Here is an 18,328-nt window from a genome sequence, read left to right as displayed (position 1 = left end):
CTCTTGGTTTCGGCTCAGGTCACGATCTCATGGTGGTGAGATTGAGCCCTGCGTCAGGCTCCATGCTGGGCATGGACCCTGCTTGGGATTCTCCAGCTTGACCCTCCCCTGCTCGCTCACTCTCTCTCTCTCTCTCTCTCTCTCTCTCTCTCTCTCTCTCAAAATAAAATAAAAATGAATTCTGAACCAAAATATTTTCTCAAAATATATAAATTTGATCCTAAAAGGGTTTGTGTGTTTTTGAAGGGAATAATCTTATTTATTTATTTTTTTAAAGATTTTAAGATCTCCACACCCAGTGTAGGGCTCAGACTCACAACCCTGAGATCAAGAGTTGCATGCTTCACTGGCTGACCCAGCCAGGGGCCCCTAGTCAGCTTAAAATTCATTTGTGAGAGGGGCGCCTGGGGGGCTCAGTCGGTTAAGCGTCCAACTCTTGATTTTGGCTCAGGTCATGATCTCACGGTTTGTGGGATGCCAGGCTCCGCACTGACAGTGGGGAGCCTGCTTGAGATTGTCTCTCCCTCTCTCTGCCCCTTCCTCACTCATGCTCTGTCAAAAATAAACATTTAGGGGGCGCCTGGGTGGCGCAGTCGGTTAAGCGTCCGACTTCAGCCAGGTCACGATCTCGTGGTCCGGGAGTTCGAGCCCCGCATCAGGCTCTGGGCTGATGCCTCAGAGCCTGGAGCCTGTTTCCGATTCTGTGTCTCCCTCTCTCTCTGCCCCTCCCCCGTTCATGCTGTCTCTCTCTGTCCCAAAAATAAATAAACGTTGAAAAAAAAAATTAAAAAAAAAAAAAATAAACATTTAGGGGCGCCTGGGTGGCTCAGTCGGTTAAGCGTCCAACTTCAGCTCAGGTCGTGATCTCGCAGTCCGTGAGTTCGAGCCCCGCGTCAGGCTCTGTACTGACAGCTCAGAGCCTGGAGCCTGTTTCAGATTCTGTGTCTCCCTCTCTCTGACCTTCCCCCGTTCATGCTCTGTCTCTCTCTGTCTGAAAAATAAAGGTTAAAATTAAAAAAAATAATAATAATAAACATTTAAAAACACTTCATTTGTGAGAATAAATGTTGAAGAACAGCCAAGAAAACTGAAAAAGAACAGTGAGTTGGGTCTGGGAAGGGGGGTAAAGGTCACGAAAGAACCCGGAACCAGGTTGCCGTATATCAATGAGAGGGTGACTCTCATATGTGGACGATGAGGACAGCAGTGCAGTTCAGTGGGAAAGGGTAGTTTTCAAATGAGGCAGGCCTGGGGCGCCTGGGTGGCTCAGTCGGTTAAGCGGCCGACTTCAGCTCAGGTCATGATCTCGCGGTCTGTGAGTTCGAGCCCCGGGTCAGGCTCTGTGCTGACAGCTCAGAGCTTGCAGCCTGTTTCAGATTCTGTGTCTCCCTCTCTCTGACCCTCCCCCGTTCATGTTCTGTCTCTCTCTGTCTCAAAAATAAATAAACGTTAAAAAAAAGAATTAAAAAAAAATGAGGCAGGCCTTACTGGTTTGCCACTTGGAGGAAAGAAATATATAACATCTATTAATAATTCCAGCTGAATTAGAGACACGGGTGTAAAAAATAAAACATCTTTCAAGAAAACCAAGTGGCCAAAATGTGGAAACATAGAGGCAACCAGGAATGGCTGGCGGAATGGCCGAATGAGCGGTGCGACAAATACGTGGGGTAGATCAGAGCTTCGGCAGAAGGTGCGAGGAAAAGAAGGCTCAACAACTATGTACAGTAGAATCCATTTTCTGTAAAACAGACAAAACCTCGCACATGTGGACAGATGCACACAGATGGTTTGTAGGAATATAGAGAACAACAGAGAAGAAAATACATAAGTGTTAGCAGGGGTCTTTGTTGGGGGGTTACCGATACAAGCGGTAGGAGAGTGAGGAGAAGTCGAACAGAAAAGGACAAAAGTGGGGGGTGCCCTGGAGCGAGGCACACTTCTTCTTTATGTGAAAGGGGAAGGAGTCCGTATAAGGTGAGTGTATGCATAAAGAAATTGAACAGTGATAATCTTGAGGACTGCTGGAATGTCGAGGAAAGTGTTTGTGTCAAATGGCAAAAGTAGGACCCCAAAGTCTACCTACACAGAGGACATACCAGGCACCCCTTGGGAGCTGCTGAGCTGGGGTTGTCCCCGTGTGATGGAGACTACAATGTCCTGAGAGCCCCCAGGACCCCGTACAGTCCTGGGAGCCCCAGAGGACACAGCTGCCCTTGGGGACTCAGAAGCTGCAGTGAGGTTCTCTGCAGTCAGTGTTCTGCTGCTTTAAAAAAAAAAAAAAAAAAAGAGCTTTATTGAGCTCTACTTGACATACAATAACCTGCACGTATGTATTCCAAGTATGCATTTTAGATACACTTGACATAGTATACACCAGTGAAACCATCACCACCAATCAGAACAGTACACACATCCACCACCCCACAAAGTTTCCTCACACACCTTTATAATCCCTGCCTCTTCCCCAACCCTGCTGTTCTCAGGCAACCACTGCTTTCTTGATGTCACTACAGATTAGCTTCCAATTTCCAGAGTTTTATATAAATGGAAGCTCCTATAGATTGGATGATTGAGTCCCCTCAAAATTTGTATGTTGAAATCCTCATCCCTAAAGTGATGGTATTTGGAGGTGGAGCCTTTGGCAGGTAGTTAGGTCATGAGGGTGGAGTCCCCATGAATGGAATTTGTGCCTTTATAAAAGAGGTGGCAGTGAGCTCCCGGTCCCCTCCCCCCACCTCCACTCCCACTTTGTGAGGGCGCACACAACAAAAAGTTGGCTGTCTGTGAACCAGGAAGCAGGACCTCACTAGACAGTGAATCTGCTGGTCCCTTGATTGTGGACTTCCCAGCCTCCACAACCATGAGAAATAAATTTCTGTTTAATAAATAAGCTACCCGGTCTATGGTATTTTGTTATAGCAACCTGAGTGGACTAAGATCGAATCATACAGCGTACATTGTTTTCATGCCTGGCTCTTTTTCACTGAGCACTATTATTCTGAGATTCATTCATGTTGTATCAATAGTTCATTCCTTTTATTGCCAAGTATAGACGTATCACAATTTGTTATCTACCTGTTGATTTTCTGTTTACCACTTATTGTTGAGTGACCTTGGGGAGGTCTCCTCCCCCTCTCACCTTTAGTTTGCTCATCTATAAGATGGGGATATCCCTGCTGTCTCTTTGGGAGGATCCAACGAGACCTGTTGGACAAATACTCTATAAAGAACCAAGGAGAGGGGCGCCTGGGTGGCTCAGTCGGTTAAGCGGCCGACTTCGGCTCAGGTCATGATCTCGCGGTCCGTGAGTTCGAGCCACGCGTCAGGCTCTGTGCTGACCGCTCCGAGCCTGGAGCCTGTTTCAGATTCTGTGTCTCCCTGTCTCTCTCTGTCTCAAAAATAAATAAACGTTAAAAAATAATAATAATAAAAAAATAAAGAACCAAGGAGAGCTCTGCTTGGGGTGGAGGAGCTAAGTGTCCTATGCCCTCCATCTCTAGGGGCCACACATCTTATCTGTTACAAGAGCTGTGTCTGAACTGCTCCCTAAACCATCCCAACAGAACAGGGCCTGAGGCCCTGGGGAGCCTCTGGAGAGGTCTGAGCAGGGTAGTGACAAGATCTGATTCACAGCTTTACAATTTCACTCTGGCTGCTCTGCTGCCTATAGACTGCAGGAAGCACAAGGGTGGAAGCAGGGAGACCAGTTAGGAAACCATTATAGTGATCCAGGTTCCAAGGGATGTGCTGATGGTGTGGACTCGCATGGAGGCAGCAGACAGAACTGGACTGGAGGTAGAGTCAACAGAACTAGGCCATGGCTTAGCTGATGGAGAAGAAAAAGACAAATGACTCTCATCCCTTCCCCAATCCGAAACCCACCACTAGGTTCCTGAGTGAGCAACTGGGAAGATGAGAAACGATACACTCCTAGGGTGGAGAAAACTAGGGGATGACGAGTTGAGGCTCCACTTGGACATGGTCATATTGGGACACATCCAAGTGACTATGAGAATCTGTGCCCGTCTAGAGATGGACTCCAGATGCCTTCTTCACACAAGAGAAAGGGCAAGATCAGCTAGGGGGAGAATGTATGGGATGAAGTCAGAGCCCAGAACAGAGCTCTAAGGCCTCTTACACTTGGAAGTAAGAAAAAGGGGGAGGTGGGCAGTACAAGTGTGGAGAACAGAGATGATCTTTGAGACAAAGAGATGGGAGCATCACCAGAGAAGGGAGAGAGGGTAATCTCAATCCCTGCTGAAGGGGCAACAATTTCGTGAACCATAAGGATCCAACTCCCTAAGAGAAGCAGATGCCTACCCTCAGGGTGTCACCAGGCAAGTGAAGAAAACACGGAGCTCAAACTCACAAACCATGAGACCATGACCTGAGCCAAAACCAAGAGTGAGACGCTTAACTGACTGACCCACCTAGGTGCCCCTCAAATATTTTAAATTAAAAAAAATGTTTATTATTTTTGAGAGACAGAGACAGAGTGCTAGCGGGGGGAGGGGGGGGGCGCAGAGAGAGAGGGAGACACAGAATCTGAAACAGGCTCCAGGCTCTGAGCTGTCAGCACAGAGCCTGACGCAGGGCCTGAACTCGGGAATGGCAAGATCGTGACCTGAGCTAAAGTCAGACGCTTAACCGACTGAGTCACCCAGGCACTGCTCAAATATTTAAAAAATAACACCAATCCTTCACATACTCTTTCAGAAACAGAGGAGTAAGAAACACTTCACTCCTCCCATGAGGGCAGTATTACCAGCCAAAGACATCACAAAAAGGGAAAACTATAGAAAACATCTCTAGTGAACACAGATAGAAAAATACTTAACAAAATATTAGCAAGCCACATCCAGCAACAGAAAAAAGATTATAAAACCATGGCTGAGTGGGATTTATCCCAGGAATGCAATGCTGGATCAACATCTTAAAAAATCACTGTTATATGCCATAATAACAGGTTAAAGGATAAAAATCACATGATCATCTCAATAGATGCAGGAAATACCTCTGATGAAATCTAATACCCATTCATGACAAAAACTCCCGACAAACTAAGAAGAGAATAAAACTTCCTCAATTTGAAAAAGGTCACTAATGAAAAATCCACAGCTTAACATATTTAATGGTAAAAGACTGTACGTTTTCCTCCCTAAGACTGAGAACAAGGCAAGGATGTCTACTTTTGCCACTTGTACACAACATTGTATTGGAGGTTCCAGCCAGTGTAATAAGGGAGGAAAAAATTAAAGGCATCCAGATTGGAAAGGAAAAAGTAAAACTGTCTTTATTCACAGATGATATATATCTAATATATATATCTTGTATATATCTTATATATATCACAGATGAAAATCCCAAAGAATATACATGTCTTTTTTTAAAGATAAAAACTAAGGGGCACCTGGGTGGCTCAGTCGATTAAGCATCTGACTTCAGCTCAGGTCATGATCTCACGGTTCGTGAGTTTGAGCCCCACATTGGGATCTGTGCTGACAGCTCAGAGCCTGGAGCCTGCTTCAGATTCTTTGTTTCCCCTCTGTCTCTGCCTCTCCCCTGCTCATGCTCTGTCTCTCTCTCTTTCTCAAAAATAAAGAAAGAAAGAAACGAATAAAGATAAAAACTAGTAAATGAGTTTAGCAAGGTCACAGGATACAAGATCAAGCTTAAAAAAACATTTCTAGGGGCACCTGGGTGGCTCAGTCAGTTAAGTGTCTCACTCTTGGTTTTGGCTCAGGTCATGGTCTCATGGGTTTGCGAGCCCCACGTCAGGCTCTGCACTGACAGCACAGAGCCTGCTTGGGATTCTCTCTCTCCTGGCTCTGCCCTTTCCCTGCTCACATGCACTCTCTCTCAAAATAAACAAATAACCATTAAATTTTTTTTTCTAAATAACTAGCACCAAAAAAAATCTGAAAATAAAATTAAGAAAGCAATTCCATCAATAATAGCATAAAAAATAAAAATACTTAGGCACATTTTAACAGAAGAAGCACAAGATTGTACACTGAAAATGACAAAATATTACTGAGAGAAATCAAATATCTAAACAAATGACAAACATTCTGTGTTCATGGGTTGGAAGACTTTATATTGTCAGGATGGCTATTCTCCCCAAATTGATCTATAAATTCAACACAGTATCTATTAAAACCCCAGAAGGCCCTTCTGGAGAAGTTGATGAACTGATCATAAAAGGCATGAGAATGCAAAGTACCTAAAATAGTCAAGAGAATTGTGAAAGGAACAAGGTTAAGGACTTATATTATCCAATTTTAGGACTTACTTTAAAGCTGGAGAAATCAATACCATACAATCAATGTGGTATTGGCTTGTGGACAAGCACATAAGACCAATGGCACAGAGTTGAAAAGCTAGAAATAAACCCTTATATTTACGGTTAACTGATTTCAACAAAGATGCCAAAGCAATTCAGTGGAGGAATAATCTTTACAACAAATGTACTGAGACAAATGGATATCTATGCACACACAAAAAATGAATTTTTAAAAGTTAATTCAAAATGGATCATATACCTACACAAGAGCTAAAATTGTAAGACTTCTAGAAGAATTTCCTCATGATCTTTGCTTATTATGCAAAAAGTTCCTAGGATATGACTCCAAAAGCATAATCCATAAAAGAAATAATTGGCAAACCAAACTTCATCAAAATTAAAAACTTGTACAATTCAAAAGATACCACTGACAAAATGAAAAGACATACCATATACTGGGAGTAAATACTTACAAATCCTATATCTGGTGAAAGATTGGTATCCAGAATATGTAAAGAATTCTTACAACTCATTCATAGGACACATGACCCAATTTACCCAGATTTGGGGGCACTGGGGTGGCTCAGTCGGTTAAATGTCTGACTCTTGATTTTGGCATGGGTCATGATCCCAGGGTCATCAGTTAGCATGCTTAGCTTCAGTTTGCATGCTTAGCTTACCATAGCTTAGCATGGAGCCTGCTTGAGATTCTCTCTCTCTCCTCTGCTTACGCTCTCTCTAAAAAATAAAAATAAAAACATCTTTTTAGAAGGGCCAGATTTGAATAGATATTTCACCAAAGATATGGCTAACAAGCTCCTGAAAATATGCTCAAAATCTTTAGTGGTCAGAAAAATGCAAATTAAAATTACACAGAGATGCCACTTCACATCCACTGGAACAGTTAAAATCAGGGGCGCCTGGGTGGCTCAGTCGGTTAAGCATCCGACTTCGGCTCAGGTCATGATCTCACAGTTCATGAACTCGAGCCTTGCAGTGGGCCTTGTGCTGACAGCTCAGAGCCTGGAGCCTGCTTTGGATTGTGTCTCCAGCTTTCTCTGCCTGTCCCCTGCTCACGTGTGTGCCTTCTCTCTCAAAAATAAATAAACATTTAAAAAAGTAGAAAACAGCAACAACAAAAAAAGAACAGTTATAATCAAAGAGAGACAATTACAAAATTGGCAAGGCTGTGGAGAAACCCGAACCCTCATACACTGCTGACAGGAATGTAGAATGCACAACTACTTTGGAAATGCTCATCAGTTTCTTAAACAGTTGGACATTCACTTACCATGTGACAGCAATCTTCTAGGAATCTACTCAACAGGAATGAAGATGTGTGTCCACGAAGACTTGTACGTCATTCTAGTAGTATTCGTAACAGCCACAAACAGGAAACAATCTAAATATTCATCAATTAGTGAAAAAAAAATAGGGTGTATCCATGCGGTGGAATACTATTCAGGAACAATAAAAGAAACAAGCTGCTGATACATGCTACAGCATAGATGAACCCCTAAAACATTCTAAAGAAGCCAGACACAAAAGATCACATATGATAGGATTCCATTTAAATAAAATGTCCAGAATAGGCAAATCTATAAGATATAGAAAGCAAAATAGTGGTTACCTGAGGATGAGAGTGAAGGGGGGACTAACTGCACGTGGGCATGAGGGAACTTTTCAAAATGATGAAAATATTCTAAAATGGGATAATTCCATATAAAAATCGTTGAGCACTTAAAATGGGTCAGTGTTAAGGTATGCAGATTATGCCTCAATAAAACTATGAAAAACTTAGTGATGGGAGATTGAGGAAGAATAGAGAGAGAAGCATGATTAGGCAACCTTTGGATCTGATATACCCGAGTGTCCTCAAGTTCAAGAAACACAGTTGTTGTGCCTCCTCTATGTGCCTGGTGCTGGGTACACAACAAAAGACCCCATCTACCAGGTAAGGCAAGCAAACAGGCCATTGCCCTGGTGGGATACAGCGGGGACAAGCACACAGAAGGGGCACCAGGCTGACGAGAGATGCTTTCCTGCAGGGGTGACATCTAAACTGACACCCTGAAGGACGATTTCAGGGAACCTGGTGAGAAAAAGTGCCAGATCACGGTGGCCTTCTGTGCCATGCTATGGAGTTTGGGCTTTTATCCTGAACTGCAAAGCTAGTAGAAAAACAGAATAGGGAACTGAGCTCCGTTACAGAGAAAAATATCTATGTATCACTAAAGACGAAATTGGGAACAGTGAGTCTGGGGTAATCACTATGAGAACCGCATGACCCCCCGTTGTCAGTTTTTGGTTGTGTCATGTTACGTGATCGGGAGCAGCAGCAGAAAACAGTGCTGCTTGCTTTGGGGTGAAGAGGGGCAGGCTCTGCTGTTGGCTGTGAGGGGAGAGGAGTCCACGGAACAACGAAAGGACATGGGAAGTCAAGCAGATGAATCTAGCTGAATAAAGGTCACAGTCCACTCTTCACCCATGGGCCCTTTGGTTCTGAGCAAGAGGGTGTAGGTTACATGGAAAGGGCAGCTCTTATTTTAGAGACTTTTCTCCCCTAGCACAGAGCCCACAGATAGTCTGGCTTCCTCTGCTTCAGCACAAGGGTGCTTGCCTCTATAATCCGATGAGTTCTTCCCTTTCCCTCACTGCCCAGTCTTCTCCAAGGTCCGTCACGGTACTAGGCAACCACCCACCACGCACAGCACGAGGCCGGATGGACTAGCTGCTTGCAAAGGTCAGACGCTGTTCCCTTCCGGCAAGCTGGACTGAGTGGAAATCCGGTCTCAATTCTTGACAACACTACAAGTTAGCTGATGAATCAGGTCAGTTACTCGGCCCTTCTGAAGCTCTTTCTTTATGCTAAAATGAGCCACGCAACCTACCCTGTGGGGATTCCTGAGGGGACCTGGTGAGAATCAATAGTGTTTATGTGTGAAACGTGCTGGTGGGATGTACGTGGGAGAGACCTACCCTTCTGAAGTCTTGAAAAATAAAAGTGGCCGTTCAAGCATAATCCTTACCCACTAGATAGGACTGACTGTAGCTGGCTTTTGGGAAAGTGTGAATAAAGAGTTTCCTGACATCCACAACCACAGTGACCAGGGTGTAATCTCAGGAAGGCAGCTCTGGAATGTGGCTGTATTTGGAGAAGTGGAAATTAAACACAGGAGTCCAGTTCTCTCACACTTTGAGGAGTGGACAAACCACCGTGGAAATCTGCCTGTGCCCGTGTACCCGAGCTGCACCCCAGCCGTTGGTCCCACAGGAGGGATCTGTGAATCAGTGTGTGGTTTAAGAATTTGTTAGGGACTTTTATGTACGCCAAAGTTAAGCACCTCTGGCCCAGAGTTTTAAGGAGCTGTCTGGGTTCTCGGCAGTAGACAGGCTAGCCGCACTCTGCCAGGGAACTCTGGAGTTTTACGGCACTGAGCGAAGAAAAGGGGAAATCCAAGAAGAGTGCTGATCTGCACAGCAGCAAATACGCAACATGCTAGCGAAGACTTTCGTGTATTTTTCACCCGAACTCATTCTTATAAAATAAAACATACATGTGTCTCTCCAAAGACTGATTTTGCTATACATCTGGCTCTTCCCTTATTTTCACAGGAATGTTTTTACTTTGTCCAATATATCTTTTCACTGAACTTCAATAAAAACATGATTTACTTCTGATATTTAAAAAATAAAACAAGAAAGGACAAGAAGATATTAGGAGTGTACTTTTTATTTTTCTTTGGTTTCTTAACACAAAAGACATGCGTTCTATAAATAAAAGGAAATAAGATTTTCTGGGAAAGGTTAAACTGCCGGGGGGTGGGGGGGCAGGAAGAATTTCTACCTACTTCCATCTCTGTGACCAAAAGGCTGGTCTTCAGCTCCCATCCTGGCTTTGATCTCAGGTGAAACCCAGAAGGCTCTGTGTGTTATCTGAGGAGGGGAAATGCCCAAGGACGTTGAGTGCCGCAATCCCGTGCTCACAGCTGGGCTGGACCCCAAGGTCCACTGAGCATGACATCTCTCCTACCTCCTAGTTACATGCTTTTCACAACATCCTTGGGTGAGGACTCTTCTTTTCACAGGGCTACTGGAAAGGCTCCAACACCAAAGAGCCAGCCCAGTCATTTGCAAACACCCCCCTCAGACCGAGGAAGCGACGGCTGGAAGAGTGTGAAAATGTTGGTGTTGGCTCACTCGTGCTCACAGCCCACCCAGATCAAAGCACTGGCCCCGGGTGCAGCAGTGTTAACTTCCACACCAGGAGGTGGGAGTGGACTCAGGAAGGCCACTACAAGAGCAGCAGATGGTGGGGAAATCATCTATCAGCCTCAACGGCAACATCCGTGCCAGCATCCTGAGGGCCCGGGAGGCCCCCTCATTAGCCCACTGACTGATCCTTAACCCCTCCACAATCCGGGATGGCCAGGACTGCTTCTAGTTCACAAAAGGGCTTCTGATAATAAGAGGAGCACTGACACACGCCTCTCTAACAGGAAACGCAGACCCAACCGCCTTCCGAGTCTACTTCTGTAGGCAAACCCAGAGGGAGTGAGAGAGAAATGCTGAGGCTCCACCACGAGCCCAGGTGAAACTACATCAGACTGTTGGGTCTTTTGAAATAAAAACATCATTTTCAAGTGCTTGTAGCAGAGGCCCGGCTCCTAAGTGGCAGGTAACAAAGGTACATCCTTCTGGATACGTGGCGATTGCACACACTCGTAAACCTTGTGGTGTGGGGGTGGAAAAGACATCTCAGGATCCACACTGTGCCTTTCTGAACAGGCTTCCAGGCCACCCTAGTAGGCAGCAAGGGACAGGAGACCAGCCAGGCAGAGAATGGGATCCTAAGACCCAGTCTTGCATTAAAGGAACTGTGTCCTCGTTTAGTCTGTGCTGGAAGCAGTTTAGAAAACCAGGTTTTGGCAGCAGCAGCTGAAGCCCAGCCCCACTGCCCAGTGCACTGGTAACAGAAGTGTCCTCCTGCTCAGGCCCTGCTGTGTGACGTCAAGGTCCTGTTCAGGGAGGAGGAGGAAGGAGCATGGAGTCTCTTCAAGAGGTCATTTGCTAAGATCAGAAGAAGAAATATAAAATCTGTTCTTTGCAGCAGCAAGAGATTCTTTCGGCCTTTAGTTCTTTGCCATAAAGTCAGCTTTACTTGAGTGTAAAGGTCCACCTTCCTGGTCGGTCTGCCAAGGGCTGGAGGGAGGCCAGACCCCTGGAATTGGCGAGTGGATGGAGAAGCAGTGGACTGGAGGGTAGACGAGGCTACTGGACCAAGCCAGCCATGGCTGGTGGAAGGACCAAGTCCCTGGTTAGGTTCTAGAGGTACAAATGGTCAATGTGCCCCAGAAGTATCGCAATGAGGAAAACTATCCGAGAATGATAGACGGGCGAGAATCTGGCCAGACCTGCTGTCTCCTTGCTGGTCATATGAGGAATGAAAGTAGGGGCGGAGAGTCTGAGTGAGCGCCATGGTGGCAGTGGGAGGTGACCACAGGGGCACCCTGGAGCCTCTAGCGACCAGCTGGAAACTCTCCCCTAGAAGAGTGGCCGTAATTGAGCCGATTCACTAAGCCTACGATTAAAAAAGTCCTCTGATGGTGAGTGTGAGTACAAACCCCATGAGCACCTTGCTAGAGGACCAGTGGAGAGCGTACTGACCCCAGACACGCGAGGGCTCAGAGGCAACCCCAAGTGCTGTGCGAGGCCTCAGGACCCTGGGACCCGAATGTGGGAGTGGATGCCGCCCGCCCTTTTTCGTGGTGGGCAGTTTTCCATTTAAACTCACATTTGCCTTTAGTGTCTTCTAATGCCTTCTACTCGCAAAAAATGTTCACTTAAAAAAAGGTATTTTTCTTTCCAGTTTCTTTCAACTGTTTCGTTGTTTAAATATCTTTCGGTTTCTTTCAAGTATCTTTTTTCTCCTTCTATTTCTCCTGAACAAGATGAAAAAGGCCTCGTTAAAATTCCAAAATTCAGGAAAAGCTTCTGCTCTCCCTGGTCACCCAGCAATGAAGACACAGTCCTCTGTGCCCTAAGATGGAAGAGGGAGGTGCTTGTGTGCAACGGGCATGTTGCTGTGGCTGCACCGCCACAGGCAACGAGAGCCCCTGGGGAGTGTCCTTCCTCCCCTAGCCACACCCCAGCTTCCAGCAGTCTTGGCCGCTGCAGCTACCCCATTGCAAGCTGGCCGCCGCGTGGCCAGAACAGCAGGCGAGGAAGAGCGTCAGATGGCAGGCTTTCCGCCAAGTGGCAGGTGGGAGGCCGACCTGGATGGAGCCTGTGTACGCGTGGACCAGCAAAGTAGTCCCATGCCACCAGCTGTGGAACCTGGAGGGGCTCGGTCCCACTCTGTGCATCTTGGTGACCTAGGCTTGAAGGTCACAAGGGCAGCACAGTGAGGGAGGCTGTGAGCACTTGGAAAGGCTGTACCTCCAGCAAGCTCACATTTACCCCATCCCCTGGTCTACCACCTCTCCCAAGGGGGCCTGTCCCTGGAAGGGAGTGCCTGTACCTGTACCAGATCCCTACCCCGCCACATCCCCTGCCTCTGCCTTAGATGGTGAGGAGGGGGATGCAGCCCACGCCAACCCCTCCCTCGTGACACGCCATGGGGGCCATAAATGTCCAGCGGTCCGTCTCCGGGTCATACATCTCCACCGAGCTCAGGTTTGACTGTCCATCATAGCCCCCGACAGCGTAGAGACGCCCACAGCTGGCCACCAGGGAGACCCGACTCCGGCGCGTGTGCATGGGGACGATCAGGCACCACTGGTCTGCCACGGAGCTGTACACCTCAGCGATACTGAGGAAGCCCGAGCCGTCGTAGCCCCCACAGACGAACATCTTGCTTCCCAGGGACGCAGCTCCGTGCCGGCAACGCTTGTTGAGCATGCTGGCCGCTGGATGCCAGGTGGCTGTGTGGTGGTTGTAGTGTTCCACCTGCATTGGGGACAGAGGCACGGGGGTCAGAGCCGAAGCTCAGTCCGCAGGGCGACCTCACAGGGCACGGTGACCTGCATGGTGTCAGACTCCAGTCAGAGGCCAGTGTGTGCCCTGGCTCCCATGCCCTGCTTCCTTGGCTGTGCACCTGCTCTGGGGCGGATGGGACAGGAGAGAGATCACTTAATCTGACCCCCTCTGTCTTACATCTCAGGGAACAAAGGGGTTGCCCAAGGATACACTGCTATGTAGTGACAGAGCTGGGATGAGAGCAGGGTCTCCCGAAACCTGTCCAGAGTGCATTCCACCACAGGACTGAGCAACTCCATGGATCTACCACTAGATGGCGGTTGAGAGTTTTTTTGTTTGTTCGCTTTTTAAAGAATAAATGTTTATTTTAAAGAATAAACAAATCATCCAGAATACAACTGTTTGAAACTTCACACTGTGTATAATTGCGCCTACTCTGGGCAGGGATTTTGCCAGGTCTCATGAAGCATTTGTGAACTGGACAGGGTGGGGTGGGGCTGGCATGGCTATACTCTACCCCTCCTTTGTGTGCACTGGCTCCCATTCTCAGAAGAATTTCAGAGCACGTGGCAGATGGCCTGAAACCTCACTAGATGACGCTTTACCCAGCTACGGCAAGGCTGGAGTTTCTTCCAAAGAATTGCCTTTCAAAATCATTCTCAAAGATGGAAGGAGGGGGGCGCCTGGGTGGCGCAGTCGGTTAAGCGTCCGACTTCAGCCAGGTCACGATCTCACGGTGCGCGAGTTCGAGCCCCGCGTCGGGCTCTGGGCTGATGGCTCAGAGCCTGGAGCCTGTTTCCGATTCTGTGTCTCCCTCTCTCTCTGCCCCTCCCCCGTTCATGCTCTGTCTCTCTCTGTCCCAAAAATGAATAAACGTTGAAAAAAAAAAAAATTAAAAAAAAAAAAAAAAAAAAAAATGGAAGGAGTGGGTACCCTTTGCCCAGGGGGAGCCCAGACTCACACTGTTGAAGATCTGCAGACCGTCGTGGCCACCCGACACATATATCCTGCCCTCAAACACCGTCACCCCAGCAGCACTGCGACTTGAGCTCATCGGGGTCACCACGGTCCACCTTCAGGGAAGAGCCGGAGGGGGGGGGGGGGCATGAGATTCGGCGTTGCTGTCCTCCCAGGACAGCTCAGAAGGGCTGGGGTGAAGCGTGGAGTGTTCCTTCTCACCCCGCACAACCTCCCCACCTCTGCAGGCACTCAAAATCAGCACGTCCCAAACAAGGCCCCTCTCCCTTACAGATCTGCACCTCCCTTGCACTGCCCAGTCTCGTTAATGGGACCACCAGCCATTGAACCGCCATACTCAGATTCAGTGTTTTCATGGTCTTTTCTCCCTCATCATCAACATTCCTGTGGTCACCAAGTCCCAGCTGGTTTGCCTTGGTAGTCACTGCTCGTTCCCATCCCTGCTACCTCTGCCCTAGCTCGGGCCTCTCACCTGGTGGCCTGCCACAGCCTCCTTACAGGTGGCCTGGCTTTCAAACCCTCCCCATCCCAACCCTATGCAGCCCACCCCGGTAGTGGCTCCTTACTGTTTTCTCCATGGCAGAGTCCCAGTTCCCTATGCGGTTCTTTATCTCTTGGTCCCCATCTACTTCACTTTCATTTCCTGCCATATGCCATGCATGCTGGCTGCTCGGTCACACTGAGCACTCGCTGTCCTCTGGGCCTCTATTTTTGTTCCCTGCCTACAATGCGCATCTCCCACTATCCATAATGGGTCTCCTCTCAGAAGTCAACCCTGACACCCTGCCTCTCCCTGCCAGCCACAGTAAAGATGAAGGTGTTCCCAACCCTGCACCCAAGAGCTCCAAACAGACGCCCCCAGGGTAGGAGAATCACGATGCACCTGTGGCCCCTGCAGACCGGCTGCTAGGATCTCAGACACCCAGCCTGCTGCCTGATACATAGTAAGTTGGTTAAGTGAATGGAACATTGGCTGAAAAGCATTCTGATGAATCAACTAACTGGCTTTTGAGAAGATTCAAATACTGAAATGAAAAATTTGGGCTAACCTTGCCAGTTGTTTTCCAACAAGTATTCCATAAAGGAAGATGGTGACAGGCGTTGTGTAAGATGAGATTGAACAGACTTCTTCACTGCAGAATTTTTCAGTCTTTAAAATGTTAGTATGTTTTATGGAAAGATAGGAACTCTAGTGGTACATACATCAATGTCTTCTAAGCTTATTTGACCATATAACTTTTTTTTTTTCTCTAAATCACATCCTACCCGAGTCATACCTATCCTGCTTTGGAAAGTGTTGTGCATTTATTTCTTATCCCCTTTCACCTGCACTTCCATTAAATGGGCTGATTTAGGGGCGCCTGGGTGGCTCAGTCGGTTGAGTGGCCGACTTCGGCTCAGGTCATGATCTCATGGTTCGAGCCTCACGTCGGGCTCTGTGCTGATGGCTTGGAGCCTGGAGCCTGCTTCGGATTCCGTGTCTCCCTCTCTCTCTGTTCCTCCCCTGCTCGCACTCTCTCTCTCAAAAATAAATAAAGATTTTAAAAAATGGGCTGATTTAACAAAGAGGTATAGATGATTAAATAAACATTTCCAGCTATCTACACAGACTTATCTGTTTTAAAAATTTATTCAATCCATGGGTGCCTGGATGGATCAGTTGGTTGAGCATCTGACTCACGACTTTGGCTCAGGTCATGATCCCAGGGTCGTGGGATCGAGCCCCATGTCGGGCTTTCATGCTGAGTGGAGCCTGCTTGGGATTCTCTCTCTCTCCCTCTGCCTCTCTCTCAAATCAAAAAAATTAAAAAACTAAATAAAATAAGCCTGGCTGGCTCAGTTGGTACAGCTTCCAACCCTTGACCTCAGGGTCATGAGTTCAAGCCCCATGTTGGGTGCAAGCTTACTTAAAAAAAATAAAGTAAAATAAAATTTATTCAGTCCTTCATTCATTTAACCAAAAGTTATTAAATACTTATTATATGCAAGGTACTATATGGGCTGAAAAGGCGACTAGGATATTCTCTATCCTGCAGGTCTAATTCTTTATACTCTGTTTAACAAGTTTCAGTTGTCCTGGGAGCTGGAGTCCTTACTTGTCTGTCTCGGGTGAGTAGGTCTCCACAGAGTTGAGAGAAGAGTTGCCATCGTAGCCCCCACAGACGTAGATCTGCCCGTCCAGCACGACCGTCCCCATGGCACTGAAAAAGACAGAGCTGTCATCCAGATGGGCCTCCGACTTCCAGGGCCAGCCTTTCATGCTCCCTGGGGGATGCCTCTTTCTAGAGCAGACCTAAATCCCACACGTGTGACTAAGTAAAGGTGTAAAATTGAGGGGGAAAGAAAGAAGCTGCCGTGTGGTACCCCCTGCCAGGGTTCGCTCTGGGGCCCGTTCTCAGTCCTCGATCTGTCTGAAATGCTCACCTTCCACCTTGCTGTGCTCAGGGTCTCATCACCTTTGAGGCCCAGGTCAAATTCCTCTTTCTCCTGCTCAAAAAGCCATCTTGGATCCTTCAGCAAGAGTCCGTCCCTCCCGCCCCTCGCTGCCAGGGACAGCTTCTTTATCACAGCTTGGTTGTGGTCACTCATTCACTCCTCAGATCCCATGAGGTACTCAGGAGGTTCGCATCCCAGGCACTAGATTCACAGTGCTGAGCAAGCCAAAGCTCCCACCCACAGGCACTACATTCTGGCACCTGTCACCTCTCAACAAGTGGGGACCTCCTGGAAGACAGGGGTCTTCCTCTGTGTGACTCTGACAGTGCTTAGCATGGTGCTTTGTACGTGATAGGCCTTCAACGTGTTTGTTGTGTTAGCCTGATTTTATTTAATTCGCTGTGAAGTTTGACAGATGTCTTTTCATGACAGATGTGGCCCCGCTGGCCCCTACTTTGTCTCAGTGGGTGACGCTAGTCTCCTGTTGTGCACTTACGACATAGGGCAGGTACTCTAGGCTTGCTATCTCCCACCCTCACCACACCCTGCAAGGAGGCACCACCATCTTCACTGTACAGATGAGCAGCTGTGGCTGGGGAGGTCGGGTGCTTTTCCAGACTGCCCAGGGAGAGGCATGCTTCCTATCTAAATGCGACAAGCCCACTCCCCTGCTGTCTACCATGCCCCACTCTCCTCAGATTAAAGACCCAGTGGTCTGGCATAATCACATAATCTTCCGTTCTACATAAAGCCTCATGAGAAACATGAGTGCCAAGTTGCCCGATTCACGGTTTTCAAATCTGATGTTGGAGAAGATTAAAAATGAATCTGGGTGGCTGACAAACAGGAAAATAAAATATACCGGGCTAACTGCCACCTTTCCAATGTAAAATCAAGCTGATTCCATGCAATGTCCCTTTGAGGGACTCGGTAACAGAACCCCACCCCCACCCCGAACCAGCCTAGAAGAGGAAAAGGACTCTTGCCTCAGGCAAGGACCGTGGGAAGACCACAAATTCACTAGACACATCACTATCCTGCTAGAAGCAGACATACGTAACAACACAGGAATGAGCTCAACAGCAATATGAGAGAAGAGGTGCCACAAAACTGCGTCAGGTTAACTGTCAACTAAATGGTAGAGACCAGCGTGAAGGGGGAGGGGGGTGGGGGGCACGCTGACCAGCATGGACTAGAATGGTCCACAAGAGAAAGCCTGAAGGGGAAGGGCTGACAGCAGGGAGGAGTTTGTCACCAACTGGCAAGACAGACTGCCATGTGGGGTGTCAGCAGGCAAGGGACTCAGAACATTTTTAGGCAGCCTGTAATTTAAAAGGGAGGAAATGGAGCTGGATCCACGCTACTAATAACAGGGCATTAGCCACAGTGAGGGAAGGGGATGCCCAGGGGACTCTCCTGCTGGACAACACTCCAAACCCGGGGACGTCAAGGCAAGGCAGTTGCCCAGAGCAGACACACAAGGAAGAACAAGTAGTTGCAGTGAAAGCAAAAAAGGCAGTCAGGGGTTGGGGAAATGGAGCGATGAGTCATTCGAGGCCACAGAAGGCCACAAAGCACCCAAGGAGCTGAAAAGGGAAGCACTGAGGCAGGGAGAGGGAGAGAAAGGAACCACAAGCCTGTTAGCTCAGG

At 47.7% G+C, this 18,328-nt stretch overlaps 1 protein-coding gene across 5 annotated transcripts in view; it reads right to left on the bottom strand.

Annotated features, from left to right (window-relative positions):
- Window positions 1-10,001: 10,001 nt before the first annotated feature.
- Window positions 10,002-18,328, bottom strand: part of KLHL18 (kelch like family member 18) — a 55,943-nt gene continuing 47,616 nt past the window's right edge. For all 5 annotated transcript variants that reach the window (XM_030306382.1, XM_032591852.1, XM_030306376.1 and 2 more), the window contains 3 exons: window positions 16,339-16,443; window positions 14,226-14,337; window positions 10,002-13,234 (listed from right to left, as the gene is read on the bottom strand). In XM_030306382.1, the coding sequence (XP_030162242.1) occupies window positions 12,848-13,234; window positions 14,226-14,337; window positions 16,339-16,443 (604 nt within the window). In that variant the 3' untranslated portion in view covers window positions 10,002-12,847. The remainder of the gene's footprint in view (window positions 13,235-14,225; window positions 14,338-16,338; window positions 16,444-18,328) is intronic.

This window comes from Lynx canadensis, chromosome A2, assembly GCF_007474595.2.
Source record: "Lynx canadensis isolate LIC74 chromosome A2, mLynCan4.pri.v2, whole genome shotgun sequence".
NCBI lineage: Eukaryota > Metazoa > Chordata > Mammalia > Carnivora > Felidae > Lynx > Lynx canadensis.
Note: the sequence above shows the minus strand (reverse complement) of the source record. Positions and strands in the feature narration are given on the sequence as shown.